The 13,575-nt window shown below is 37.8% G+C and overlaps 1 protein-coding gene across 1 annotated transcript in view; it reads left to right on the top strand.

Moving 5' to 3' along the window:
• Window positions 1-12,486, top strand: part of LOC149534767 (uncharacterized) — a 39,854-nt gene extending 27,368 nt beyond the window's left edge. Inside the window, exon 5 of the mRNA XM_089806513.1 lies at window positions 12,160-12,486. Within this exon, the coding sequence (XP_089662639.1) occupies window positions 12,160-12,259 (100 nt within the window). The 3' untranslated portion in view covers window positions 12,260-12,486. The remainder of the gene's footprint in view (window positions 1-12,159) is intronic.
• Window positions 12,487-13,575: the final 1,089 nt, after the last annotated feature.

The raw sequence follows: 13,575 nt of genomic DNA, 5'->3' as shown, positions 1-13,575 counted from the left end.
ATCTTAGATTTTGCAAGTTATTTTATTACAAGTGGTATCAAAGGATTGATCTAGGCACCTAAGATCATCAATTCTGGAGGACTTTTTAAAAATCTCATGTCTCTCAAATTTGAGTTAATTTTTGTTATCATTTTTAAAGGGTTTTTAAGACCATATTGAAGAATATTAAGTCGAATTTATAAGGAATTTGGAGATGAAGCCAGCAAGTTATTATAAAATTAGATTTTCTGCAAAAATAATTGAAAACAATGTAACTTCCAAATCTTGGTGAAGTTATTCCTAATTATTGAAGGGCTTTTGAGAAGGATGTTGAAGAGTACACCATATAATTTTCAGATCATTTCTATTTCATTTGTGTGATTTATTACAAAGTCGTTATTTCCCATCATGACGGTGCCTTCTACAAGGGGCAAAAAGGATTTTGAGATGCTTGGAAAAACTCCTGATAAGGATGGTGGAACAAATGAGTATATGAATCGTAATGATGAAATAAACAAGGTTAATGGTGAAAATTTGAAATAAATAAAATTAAGGAAGAAATATCATTAGTCAAGGGAGATATATCTCAAATGTAAGGAGATATTGAAACCATGGGAGCATAATTTTTCGACATAAAGAATATGTTAACATCTTATATGATTAGATCAAGAAAGAATTTTCCAAGAAGAGAAGATGAATTGTCTAGGTCAAAAAATAGTGATTCAAATTGTAATATTTATTCTAGATCTAGGAATTGGATACAAAAAGTAGATATGCACAAGTTTGATGGCAATGATCCACTAACATGGGTAAATCAAATGGAGATTTTTTGTTGTGTATCAAATACCAAGTGGACAAAAGGTTACTATGACATCCTTATATTCAGAACCAGAGCAGGTCATTTGGTATTGATGGCTATGTACTCAAAGTGAGAAAATGGTCAGTCAATCTCATGATCGGCTTTTACGGAGGAGCTACAACCACAATATCACATTAGTGTGACCAACAATTTCTTCAGCCAACTAGCCAAACTTCAACAAATAGGATGTGTAAAGGATTACATTCAACAATTTCAGAATCTATATATAGAGAGTGGATATAATTACAGAGGAGAACTTGAATGACTTATTTTTGGGAGGTCTCAAAGACTACATTCAACGTGAGGTTCGCATTTTTAATCCTATCTCTACAAGTAAGTCTTTTGTCTTACTACGCAAGGTTGAGGAAAAATATTTTAGTTTTAAAAGGCAAGGGGTTAGTGGAATAAGAGAGGAGGGTTTTCAACACCTTCTCATCCTCAACCCATTAGATTAACACCACAATAAATTGAGGAGAACAGACCAAAAGGTTTATGTTTTAATCGTGTCAATATATACAGTCAAGGACATAAATGCAATCAAAGGAATTTGTTCTATATTGAAGGTCCGAGTGTATAAGAAGAGGAAGAACCATTGTTAGAAAGTGGCAAAGAATTAGATGATTCTCAACTAGTAATTTGTTGTCATGCACTTGCTGGTTTTACCTTTTGAAGATTATAAGGAGTGCTTTGGATCAGTACTAGTCGCTATGAATTCCAGGTTTAGACAAAATTTCCTCATTTTTGAATATTATGTAGAAGGCACTTGAAGCTTAGGTTAGGAATCATTGAAGCAAGCCATGGAAAATTGAAAGAGACTTTACTAGTGTCACTTGTGTTAATTCTATGAAGTTCTATGGCAAGAAAAAATGACCAAAACGTGTGGCTGAACCTTCACCCACAAATATTAAATCAAAAGCATTAAAGGCAACTCAAAAGGGACCTATTGATGTGATTTTTATTCCACTACAACATGCAAGATCAAATACCCAACATTTCAAAGTGAAACACCAAACATCCAATCCTCTCTTGAATGATGTCATCTCTCATGCTAAGCTTTCAATGTAAGATCATGCAATGACTTCAAGGTTCCTTCCAATTGTGGCTACTCAGTGAAATGATGTGATTTGTTGGTAGGGACTTATGCTATTCATTCCATGGACATCAACTGCTTGCACTTCTAAAGATTTAACTGCATAACGTGCAATGAAAATATGATCTGGTTTTCCAATTCTTACTTTAACTTAAACTGATGTCTACTTCTACTTGTAATTGTGAATGCAAGTAATCATGGATGAACTCGGACTCTACTAGATGTAGCTTAATTAGTGTGTTATCTGCCAACTGTGGCAGCATTCACATGCCAGATATGGAAGTGATTGTGTGCCAGATATGGAAGTAGTCACATGCAAGGTATGGAAGTTATATACAACAACTACATACCAATGCGATCAGAATACTAAACTAATAACGAGAACATACGAATTGCACAGGAATGGCAAAACATCACTTTATTGATTGTACCAAGGGATTGCATTACTAGTATGACCAATGTTCTCCATACCATACCTTCCCAATTCCCATTAATCCCTACATATAGCGCTCTAATTGGTTATGGGAACCAATTGTCATGGCTTTTCAGTACATATGTTTTCATAACAACTCTATATATATACCTTAATTACTTTATTACTAGCCTACATTATCCCCCCAAAAATGTAGTCATCTTCCAGATGACCAAAACAAAATAGCTAGGCTAGTGGACCACTGAGACGAGTGAGAAGATGTCCTTGGAGTGGTAGATGTTGTCATTTGTGCAAGTTGTTGTCTAAGGAGCTTCACATCCCTTTTGGTTGTCAACTGTTGGTTTGTGTTGTCTACAAGAATCTCAGCACATCCATCCCATCCTTCTCTGTGGAGGCCAACTTTTTTGCACGCATGGCTTTCTCTTTATCTAGTTCAGCTTCTAGCTTTTCCACCATTTCCCCCAAGATAACCCATTCTCCTTCCATCCAAGCCACTTCCTAGGTTACCTTCTAAAGTTCTACGAAAGTGGATCTAAAAGTTTCCTCCATTTGCGAGAGGATAATCATCATGGTTGTTTGTGCATTGCATGCTTGTATGGTCTGTGGGGCTCTCTATTTTGTATCCTCTCTTCTATGTCCTTACTAGGCCATCCCTTCTATGTGAAAATCCTCTTAAACTCTTTGCAATAACCTTCCTTCATGAAGTGTAATAGGGACTCTGCTGCGAAGACCATTGCTCTCATATCCACTTCCTTGGCCTCTCTTCTTATTTCATGTGTGGCACAGGTCATGGCCTCTAATTCTCCTAGGAATGGTTGTGTGCACACCTCAAAGGGTGTTGGGCCTTTTGTACTTCTCGCAACTCCACCTTCTCCCATGTGTTGGCTCTCACCTTCCATCCCAACAGGTTCCATCTGCAGATCCATGTCCTCGTGGTCGTTCATCAAGGTTGGGGAGGGTGGTGGTATATCCTCAACTCCCATCCAAAATTTGGCAAGTAGGTTGTTTGCCTCCTCCTCTCCATCCATCTTAGTCTCATTGCCAATGTCCAGCCCGTTCTCTGTATCTTGAATAGCCATAATTGTTGGAGTTATGACTTGTGATGGTGTAGGAGTGGGAATTGTTTGAGTGGCTTGAGTTGAAGGTGCTCCTGTGGGTGTGACTACCAGTGCAATAGGGTTTGTTGTCTCTACTCTTTGCAAGGTAGTGATGCATAATCATATAAGTTCTACTAACTATTTCTCTATCAAGTTTGACCTACATATAAGTTCTATTTGTTTCTTTTCACTTGTAGTCATTTTGGAAGAGGACTTGGTGGCTTGATGGCCTCTGTTGGGTAACCTACATACTTTTGCAAAATCCTTCAGTGAAAAAGAGACTGCCACATTCTGCTACAAATACTATATGGTGGATTTACAGGTCTTTCTATCGTAGCCATGCACCATAGTTCTGAGTACTGGTTCAAATTCTTTCAAATGAAAAAAGGGCATGAAAATAATTTTGTCTACCTCAGCTTTTCTTAGTACTACATTTAATGGTTGTTGGTTATTTGTACCTTGCTACCAATTTCTTCATTTTGTATCAGTCGCTCCTTCAAATGTGATGTTGGTTGTTGAAACCTCTTCTACCTTGCCCTTTCTTTTCTAGCCCTTGCTTGTCGTGGCCATTTTTCTTATTGTCGTCTTTCTCATTCCTAAGTTTTTATAGCCTGCCTCAAATGTTTCCTTGCTAGGGTTTCCAAAATCCTCCCCACCAAGGAGAATTCTGCATATATGGAACAATTCTGAAGTGGAGCCTCCTCCAACTTCTCAAGCATCGAATATATGGAAGAGAAGAAAGGGATATGTTCAATCTGTGAAGTGTTGCACATTTCATCCACAAATGCTAGTAAAGAGGAATGCAGGGGACTATAAAAATCTGTCGAGGAGGTTGGAATGCACCCAACGCAATGTCTTCATGGTAGAGAATTTGTTTTGCACTAAACTCTAGCAATAAGAGAAATTTTGGGAGCAAATCTATAGATGCCCTAAGTTGATTCAATAAAAGAACATTGCAAAATAACAACTAGCTGACGAAGGCTTCCAAATGTGCTATGGGTGCATATTCATCGTAGTAAAGGAAGTTTACAAAAGAAAAAATTATCCATGAGGGAGCCCAATTTGCACCTAGTGCAAATGAACACAAGTCAAAGAAAGATGGAAGAAATAATAGTTCACCTTGGAGCCTAAACTGTGCCCAATGCTATTCGACGTGAATGAAGGAATGCAAAAAACACAATCGGAGATGGAACACAAAAATCACCTGAATGCAAAAATAACTAGATCGAGGAATAGGGAATGAAGGAGTGTTTAAGATTCTATCCTTGATGGACTCCAATTCGTTCGGACCATGTGAAGGAATGTTCAAAAATTTAAAAAATCCACCATGGAGCCCAGAATGCGCTCTAGCACATATTGTTTATGGTTAAGGAATATTTTGTTTAAGAGAAAAAACGATGAAAAAGTTTTAATCGCACTCTAAGGGCATCCTTGACTTAGTAAAGGATCGTTACAAAACACATGTCTACTATGGTGCTCGAAAATCCCAAGGGGCGATTTCATACAATGAAGGGAATGTTACAAAATAAAAGTCCATAAGGGAAGGTCCAAACACACACAACACAAATGAGAATGAATCAAGGAAGATTTATTGTTTTTGCAAAATGGAGAAATTTTTATAAAGTAAAAAGTCCACTGTGCTCCCATATTTCTCATGGGCATATAAAGGATTGGAACTTTGTTTTAAAATTTTCCGCCTAGTATATTAAGGCATTGAAATCTTCTTGTCAAGGCATGTATTTGTTTAAGGATGCACTCATGGGACAAGAAAATTGGTGAGGAATATTGGGGTGGGCGGATTTTTAATTATTGAAAGAGTATTAAAACTTAAGTTTCCTTTTTGCAATCCATACATACTCATGGATATATTTGATGAGTGATAATGATGATGAGTTGCGATGTTGCATTTGTTCTAATGTTTTCAATTAATTTAAAAACAGATTTTGAAGGGACTTGAAAGTTGAAACCCTTTACAACTTTAGAGCGGAAAGATATTCAATGAAAGCCCTAAGATAAAATGCTGCCAATAGACACTAAGTAGTAGCCCAAGACAAACCAGAGGAATATTGCGAAGGAAAACACTATTCAAGACTAAAAGAAACTAGCAAAATAGAAAAATAAACAGAAATCCCAAACTTCCCAATGGGTTTAAGAACCAAGAACACACAACCTGCACGAAACAAGGGAAAACTAGTAGTTTCCTTTGCCTCCCTTCTTTTGGGAGCACAGTATCATCTCAAAATGAGGAAGGCACTTCTTATAGTGTTTTCCAATAATTGAAATCCACCCCTCCACCACGAAAACCTTATCCTGCCAATCTTGAGAAACCAAAGCATGAGATCCCAAGATATAAACAAGACAAGAAATGGCCACAACATAACCAAAAAGAAAGTTTTGGACAAAACCAACAATGGGGCTCTCCATAGGAGGAATGGCATCATCATTTTGTTGGATGAAACCAATGACAACAGTCATAACAATGGAAGAAGATATGACTATGATCCAAAACAGATATAACCCGAAAAAGGAAAAGACCATCCATCCATATGATTGGTCAACGGAGTAAATATCAAATATTGCTACATTGTCTGCACCAATTTTGGAACTCACAAAATGGTGGGTCGATCGACAAATCGATAGGATGAAGGTACTAGAGGATAACTTGACTCATAAATTGATGGTTCATTAGTCATTTAGGGATGAGAAACAATGGAAACAAAAGATCCTACTACAAAAGTGAAAATCCCTGCAGTGGAGTCAAAAAGTCCTACTATCCTCTTCACCCATTGAAGATAGGTCCTTTTACTAGGGAAGAAGTAGAGACAAGCAGAAGGAGAATAGGTAGGAAGATCACATGGCTAGGCCAACGCAAAACAAGGAGAGTGTGAATGCCTATCAAGAGTTCACCCAGGGAAGAAATAGAGAGCAAGTTGTTATCATTGAGGAAAGTCTCAACACCATCTTGGAGTGACAAATGATGGAAAGAGAGGATCCTATGGCAGAAGTAGAAATTCCTTTAGTAGAGGCAAAAATTCATTCCGGCCACTGAGACAATGACATAGAGTCCTATAACCGAGGAAGAGATCGATGTAAGGGAAATACAAAGGTAAGAGTAGTTGGCAGTTCAAAATGACTACAATGCTTTCATTCCAAAGTAGTTAAGGCAAAGGCTACAAAAAAGTCAAGAGAAAGTGTGGACCCTGCATTTGAGCTGCAGGAAATTGTCAACTTTGTCAACCAACCAAAGGAGAAAGGAAAAGAGGAGAAATTTGCCAATGTCATCAAAGGAGAATTCAGATCCACAACTCTACAATTTGCAACACTTCTGGTCAATAAGACAAAGGATCAGATCATTGTGAATGATTACAATGTGACAAAGTTTGATCTAGGCCACGCCTCTCGAGAATAGGTTATGGAAGAGTTTGAGGATTCTACACAACAAATGAAAGATAAGATGAGCAAACTAGGAGGGAAATATCAGAGTAAAAAAGGTGAGATCAAAGCCTTGTGGGAATATATAAACAACCTAACTCATCCAATGAGAGAAGAAGGTCCAACCTTTATTCCTCCCACAGTTCTTTCGGCCAAGTCAGTGGAAGGTATAGAAAGGATCAGTTGGATTTCTCAGGGTGAAAATGTTTGGATAGAAGGTATTCAAAATGAGGCATATAGATACTCTGACAACTTCGTGCAAATTCATGACAAGGCATTGGTCGTCCTTTCCAAGATACATTGCATGGACGAGTCATGGGAAGTTGAACGTATTTATCAAGATGAGGTGATCTCACATCTATAGGATTTGATTGAAACTACTAGATTGGTGTTCGCTGATGGAGAAGTAGTTAGAGAACGAGAAGCATATGAATTTCCTTGATGGTATGATGCAATGATCGTGGCGAAGGAAATGTTTGAGCATTTCAACAGATAATCCACTCGATTGAAGAGGGTAGTCAAGAATATTCAACAAGGAATCTCCAATGTAGTTGCATCATTGTTATCACTGAGATTGGCTGAGAATGAGATAACAATAGACAACCTAAGAAATAAACTAGAAGAGTTCTTTTAGCTGAATTCCTTCGCTAGGGATAACTTTGAGAATTTCTCCATTTTCTCAAATGTCATGCACACAACCCAAGACTTGTTGCTGGATTGGGAGAACAACTTGAGAAAATTTGAACGAGCGATGACAGTCTTGGAATTCAAATGGGAATCAGCGCCAAGTATGAGTGTGGACGAGTTGGAGACCATATTGAGCAGATTCCATGCATTCAAAAGGCAAGGTCAAACATAAGGTATTCTAGGCAAAGGCACATTAAATGCATAGTGGGCATTCGTTTCACCCCACTCTTCTTCTAGATAAACATGCATAGTGGGCATTTATTACCCCACTAAGGAGGTGGATCTCTCTTGATTGGTCCATGTGGACAAGTGAATTAATGTTGATTCTCATCCCTTGCCCTAACCCAAATTATAGCTGAGGTGGCAAGTCTAGGCCATCGATTATTGTTTCAATCCGGGCCATTCGTTGTAATCGGGGGCCTTTATAAAGGCCTCACTTGTCATTTGTAAGGACAAAGATTTGGAGATTGTTGCTATGAGCTGCTGAGACAATAGAATTATCATTGAACTTTGGTGATAATTTGATGTTTCTTATTATTTTCTTGTTCTCTTATTTCCTCATTTAGATTAGATTGGTTGCATTAAGTGTTTTGACTTCAATGGAGAGTGCAATGATGTTTTGATGAATTACACAGTTCATACTTTTGACAGTATGCTGATTGTAAGTTGTGTAAAGTTAGTCTAAACCTTACTTTTATGGATGCTTAACTTCTATCATTCAATGTGCATTGTTCATTTTGATGGTGTTTTTTGTGATATGAAAATCATCCACATAACCCACTGAAGATTACACCAGTTCTTGCGTAGTTGGTTATCCTGGGATTTGTCCATCAAAGCAGTATTTTTTGTTGTCACTACCCTTAGAAGTAGATCAGAATTCCTAAACCCTTCCCATTTGCTTTCTGCATAATCGTAAGCCCCCCAAAAAAGGTACTCTATTGTCATATCCTTCGCTAGCTTCCACATCTTGTTTCATCTGAAATCAATTTGAGTAATGCAAAAGTAGGGCCCCTCATGATAAAAAATCATATCACATTTACCATTGAGCTTATCCATGGTCAAGACCTGACACGAAAGAAACTCTGGATTCACCTGTACGATCTTCCACAATCTTAGCATACATGGGAGTTTGATCAAGAGAGGATAAGATATCTCAATATTTTGTTCTCGTCTTTGGTGGGTCATAAAACGTACATCAACATGTTGCAACTAGCATTCTTTACATTACTAATCTTCCCGAAGTACTTTTGATTGTATTACAACTTCTCTAGGTGCAGTTTGTTTATCTTCACTTGCTTTCACATTGCCCTAAATACCATACGTTACTCCGTATTTAGGATCAAATGGAACAAGCACTTTTTTCTCAGCTTATCAATGATTATGTATATATTTTGGAATCATATATCTATATTATATGCATAACACTGCAACCTTTCTATAAGAAGAAGTTAATTATCAATTTCCACAAGCTCAATGGCTTCAGATTCTGTGACAAACTTCAATCCATAGTTTTTAATAGCTATTCTCCTGAATTACCTTGGCAATACTTTGTTCTTAATTGCCATAAAATTGATGGTGTGGTGAGGGACATAGTGATGGCTTTCCATTTTTATCCTACGTATGTATCATGAACACATTCATTTTCACATTGTTATCAATGAGTATATCACAGACCCTAGCACCGATGATTGACACATTAGCAATCAATTTTTTATCCTGATTTGTAGACCAATCTTGATTGGTCTCCTTAGTATGCCTTCATAGGTTGCTGTTAGTCCCACTCTTCGACTATTACCTCAAGTTAGCCATCAAACCTACTTTTTGTAGCAAATATCCTTTAGCATCATCAATTCTTCTTCCTTAATGGCATTCCATTTGTGATTGGCATAGTCTGCCTTCTTTTCTGGGCAGTTATAAGATCTCCTGTGAGTTTAGCTAGTATCCTATAGCATCTCTCTCTCTCTCTCTCTCTCTCTCTCTCTCTCAATTGCCTTCAATTGGTGCTCTCCGTACACTTTCCCTGATAGTTTTGCCAATTGAAGTCTCAGTGCCACTTCTACATTTTTCTCTGATCTACATCTGCCATGTCACCTTTTAGTCCTCATAATCAAGTCAGGGCACATTTCCATTTGGTGTGCATTTCTTATAGTGGCCACAACAGAGAAACTTATCCACATCTTATATCTGCAAATATAGCATTTTCTTTCTTTCTTTCTTGGCTTTAACCGGAGCCACTCTTGCTGGTCTTTGATTTTCATATTGATGTGCAAACTCCTTACATTCTCCTAGTTCAGGTTTAGTATTCAGCCTCTTTGAGGCCTCAATTTCCTTGAGCATCCTACAGTCTTTGATGTCACGTGTATTACTCTCATAAATGGTACATTTATTCATTGACACATTCCTTATCTACTTCAACAATGAACAACTTGCTTCTTGATGTGCATCATTCCAACAAATGACAATATTTACTTCTTTACTTCCTTATGCTGACAATGCTCTAACTTGTATGTGTTTGCAAACAATGTGATGCTTCTGTTTGCACGGTTGCCACTGTCCCTTTTGCTTGGCAAATAAGTTTTCACCTCTGGACCTGCCTTTCTGCATACTTCGTACCATAGTAATTTGGCATCTAGAAAATATGATCATCCATTATCCTGCCACCACTGTAAACGTTGCAAGTTTGCTACTTCCACTATTTTGTAAGCATTTGCATAAACTCCTATTTCTCCAATCTGCATAACACAGGGTCAGCTGACAATCATTGGTCATAAACTTGATAATTTTTCCCTTTGCCCCAGCCTCTGTTATCCTTGGACCTTAAGTGCTACTGCTTCACTTTTTTCATGCATGACAGATTCTCAACTTCAATGTAGTGACACAATTTTCATTTGAAGTTGGGTCTTGACAATGGAACCAAAATACTGGAATTAATTTTTGTTAGTGTCAGACATAGAATCAATAATTCAACCGTAGATATTCATTGCATTGGCCTATCATCCACAAAAGGATTTGGTCCTTTGGTGAAAGTTTCATCCATACAAGGCACATAAATTCCAGTCCAAGAAAAGAAAGAATGGATGACAATGCAGAGATAATCAGAAAGTCAATGTAAAAGGAGTCAGATTGCATTAGTAGCTTTAGTATGTGTATGTTGCTGATGACCAATATTAAATTGGTCCCTTGGGCTCAGAATATTGGCATCATGCAGTGTAACATTATTATGCCAATTGGTCATGTCCCTTATATATCTATACTGACCATCTCCTGGTCTTGCAACCAACTATTCCCTCTTGGATCCATAGCTTGTTTAGTTACTCTCCACTATTCTCTCTCTGCCCCTCTGGACTCTCCCACCAGTTTTCTTTGCATTTTGATTTCATCTTTTTCCAAGTAAATCCCGTCAATATGGCTATACAAGTGTATTTATAGGCATCCACTTAGGCTAGGATATTTCTACTGCCATGGTACGATCCTTCTCTGCATGTACACTTGTCTCCCTTGGTCTTCCATGTGGTTGCAAACTTGTGTTCTTTGGTGCCTTGGCCTGCTGAGCAGGGTTCAGTTGTACCTCTCTATTTCATTGCCTATTGACAATCATTTTTAAATTTTCTCTGTTGCCCCCTGCGTATCACTGCTTGGCTTCTGTTTTGGTCTCCCTCTTGTGATCAGGAAATTTGCAGTGATTATTCCTTAAGCATATTTTTATGGCAAAAGTATTCCTCTATGGAATTAGCCAGTCATGGTTGCAGCTTGCAACTACAGCTAGTATGTACAACTAGCTAATATTCTTTCTATCCTTTATCTATCAATGCTTTTAACATCTAAAATCCACACATAATGAAGGCAACTTGGATGAGATATGCAAGGCATATTTAAGTCACGTGAAGCAAACAATCTATGTTCTCTCCCAGAATTGTAAATAGATTCAATAAATATCTAAAGGTGGAAAGAGTCGTGTTTATTCTAATTTCAGTAATCTACCATTTTGACAAAGATTTCCTTTAGTTTAGCTTTAAATATTCTATGATCAACTTTGGCTGGAGATTCATTATAAACATCTGAAGAAACAGAAATAACATAATCTATCCCAAAGTTTGCATTAAAAGACACTGCAGGTTTTCAAGTACCTTCAGTATGTTCCTTTGCATAGGAGGTCTTTGGTGTCTCTCTTAAAACTTTCATATGGGGCATAATCAATAAAATGCAACGGAATGAGTTCCCAAGTTTAATCAATATTCACATTTTTCTTCATTATCAGAGCCTAAACTAATAATATTTGGATTAGATTTTTTTAGATTGCATTATGTAATCAAGCGACGAAAGATTTCAAAGAACATAACTTTTTTGAATCCGAATAGTCATATCAACCTACTATGAATGGAAAATGAAATATGAATTTTCGAAAACATAAGATATTTGAGACTTGACTGCATGTATGTTTCAATGTTTTTCATCTGATAATTTATTTCAAATATCGGATCTTTGTGGTGAAATCCGTAAGGTTTTGTTTTGAAAGCTTTTATCTTATAAGAACAGATGAATACGAAGGTAATAAGGCGTATTGTTTGATTGGAATATACAGGTGTTATGTAGCGGCATTATTTGAAGATAAAAAGTATTCGTTACCGGCACCATTTGGAGGCTTTGCTTTCATAAGTGCATGGGCATCTCTATTATTTTGAATCTTGAAATGCTGATCAATATATAGTGAGAATATCCGTGAATTATTTGAGGTCTTTGACCAGTTCAAAATATGAAATAAATTATACTCTTACTATTAGTAGTTCTATTTTTATTTTTTATTTTTACTTTTATATGTAAGAATAATAATTTTGTTGATTGTAATCTAATTTGTATATGAACTTACAATCACAAATTTATGAATATATATGATCATTTGTTGCTTCAATGTTCTTATAGTTTAGTTGATATGTTATTTTAGGGAAGTCCCACTTTTAGAGAAGGGATCTTACTAGTATGGGGCTTTAGCGTTTATCCGAGGATCACAGTGGACCTCTAACTTGTTATGGTCGCCACCTTCTCCAGCTCTGTGAGTCCTCCAACTTGGTGATTCTGAATGGCCTCTCTTGTTTCCCGGGTTCTGAGCTTTTTACGTGTTGGCCTCATAGTGGGGGTGCGAGCGTGGTGGATTACATCTTCGTTGTTGCTTCCTTCCTCCCCTCCATCCAAAATTTTACTATCTCCCGTCTTCCCTTGGCTGATCATGCCCTTCTTAGCCTTTCGGTCCATGTTTCTTCCCACCCTTTATCACCCATCTCTACTCACCCTGCCCGGTTCCGCCCCCACACTCGTTTTTGTTTCGAGGATAGTGATCAAGACCTCTTCATTTTCCATTTGAGAAGATTCCTCTGCCCAGCTAGCTTCACGGATCACAGTTAGGTGTCCACCATGTTTCACTCACTAGCTACCGCGATTTGGGTGTCGGCTCTCCTCTCTATCCCTCACTGCTCCATTTTCAGCACTCACAGATCGACTCGACGAAATACTTGTCCCATGAATCAGTAGTTTGATGATGACTGTAAAACTTTCCACCGCTCCTTGCGCTTAGCTTTTGATACTCATTCCTCCGCTTTCACCAATTTATGGCTCTCTTACAAACGCTTTCTTCACCATAAGAAGCGATTATTTATTGCTTCACAGGGAAAATCCCTCCGAGACACGCTTATTCAATATCCCAAGTTGTTTTGGCGCATCATGTTCCCCAGGCGTAGCCAACCCCAGTCCACCCCCGACTTTCATCTCCTTGCTTCCCATATCTCCACGTTGTATGACATCTTAGGTCAGCTCACCCCCTTTCCTAGCCTGCTCCCCCATTGTCACTTATTCTCCACCTTCAGCATTTACGAGGCCATCAGACTTATGAGATGCAACAGGGCGGCTGATGACGAGGGTTTTCAGGCGGAGCTCTTCAAACTCGGTACCACGATCTTGGGCCCTTATCTCTCTACGCTCTTTAATAGAGTGGTTTGTTTTGATT

This window comes from Cupressus sempervirens, chromosome 10, assembly GCF_028749045.1.
Source record: "Cupressus sempervirens isolate cs-2001-9-10 chromosome 10, ASM2874904v1, whole genome shotgun sequence".
In the NCBI taxonomy this organism is placed as follows: domain Eukaryota; kingdom Viridiplantae; phylum Streptophyta; class Pinopsida; order Cupressales; family Cupressaceae; genus Cupressus; species Cupressus sempervirens.
This window is presented reverse-complemented; position numbering and strand designations above follow the sequence as displayed.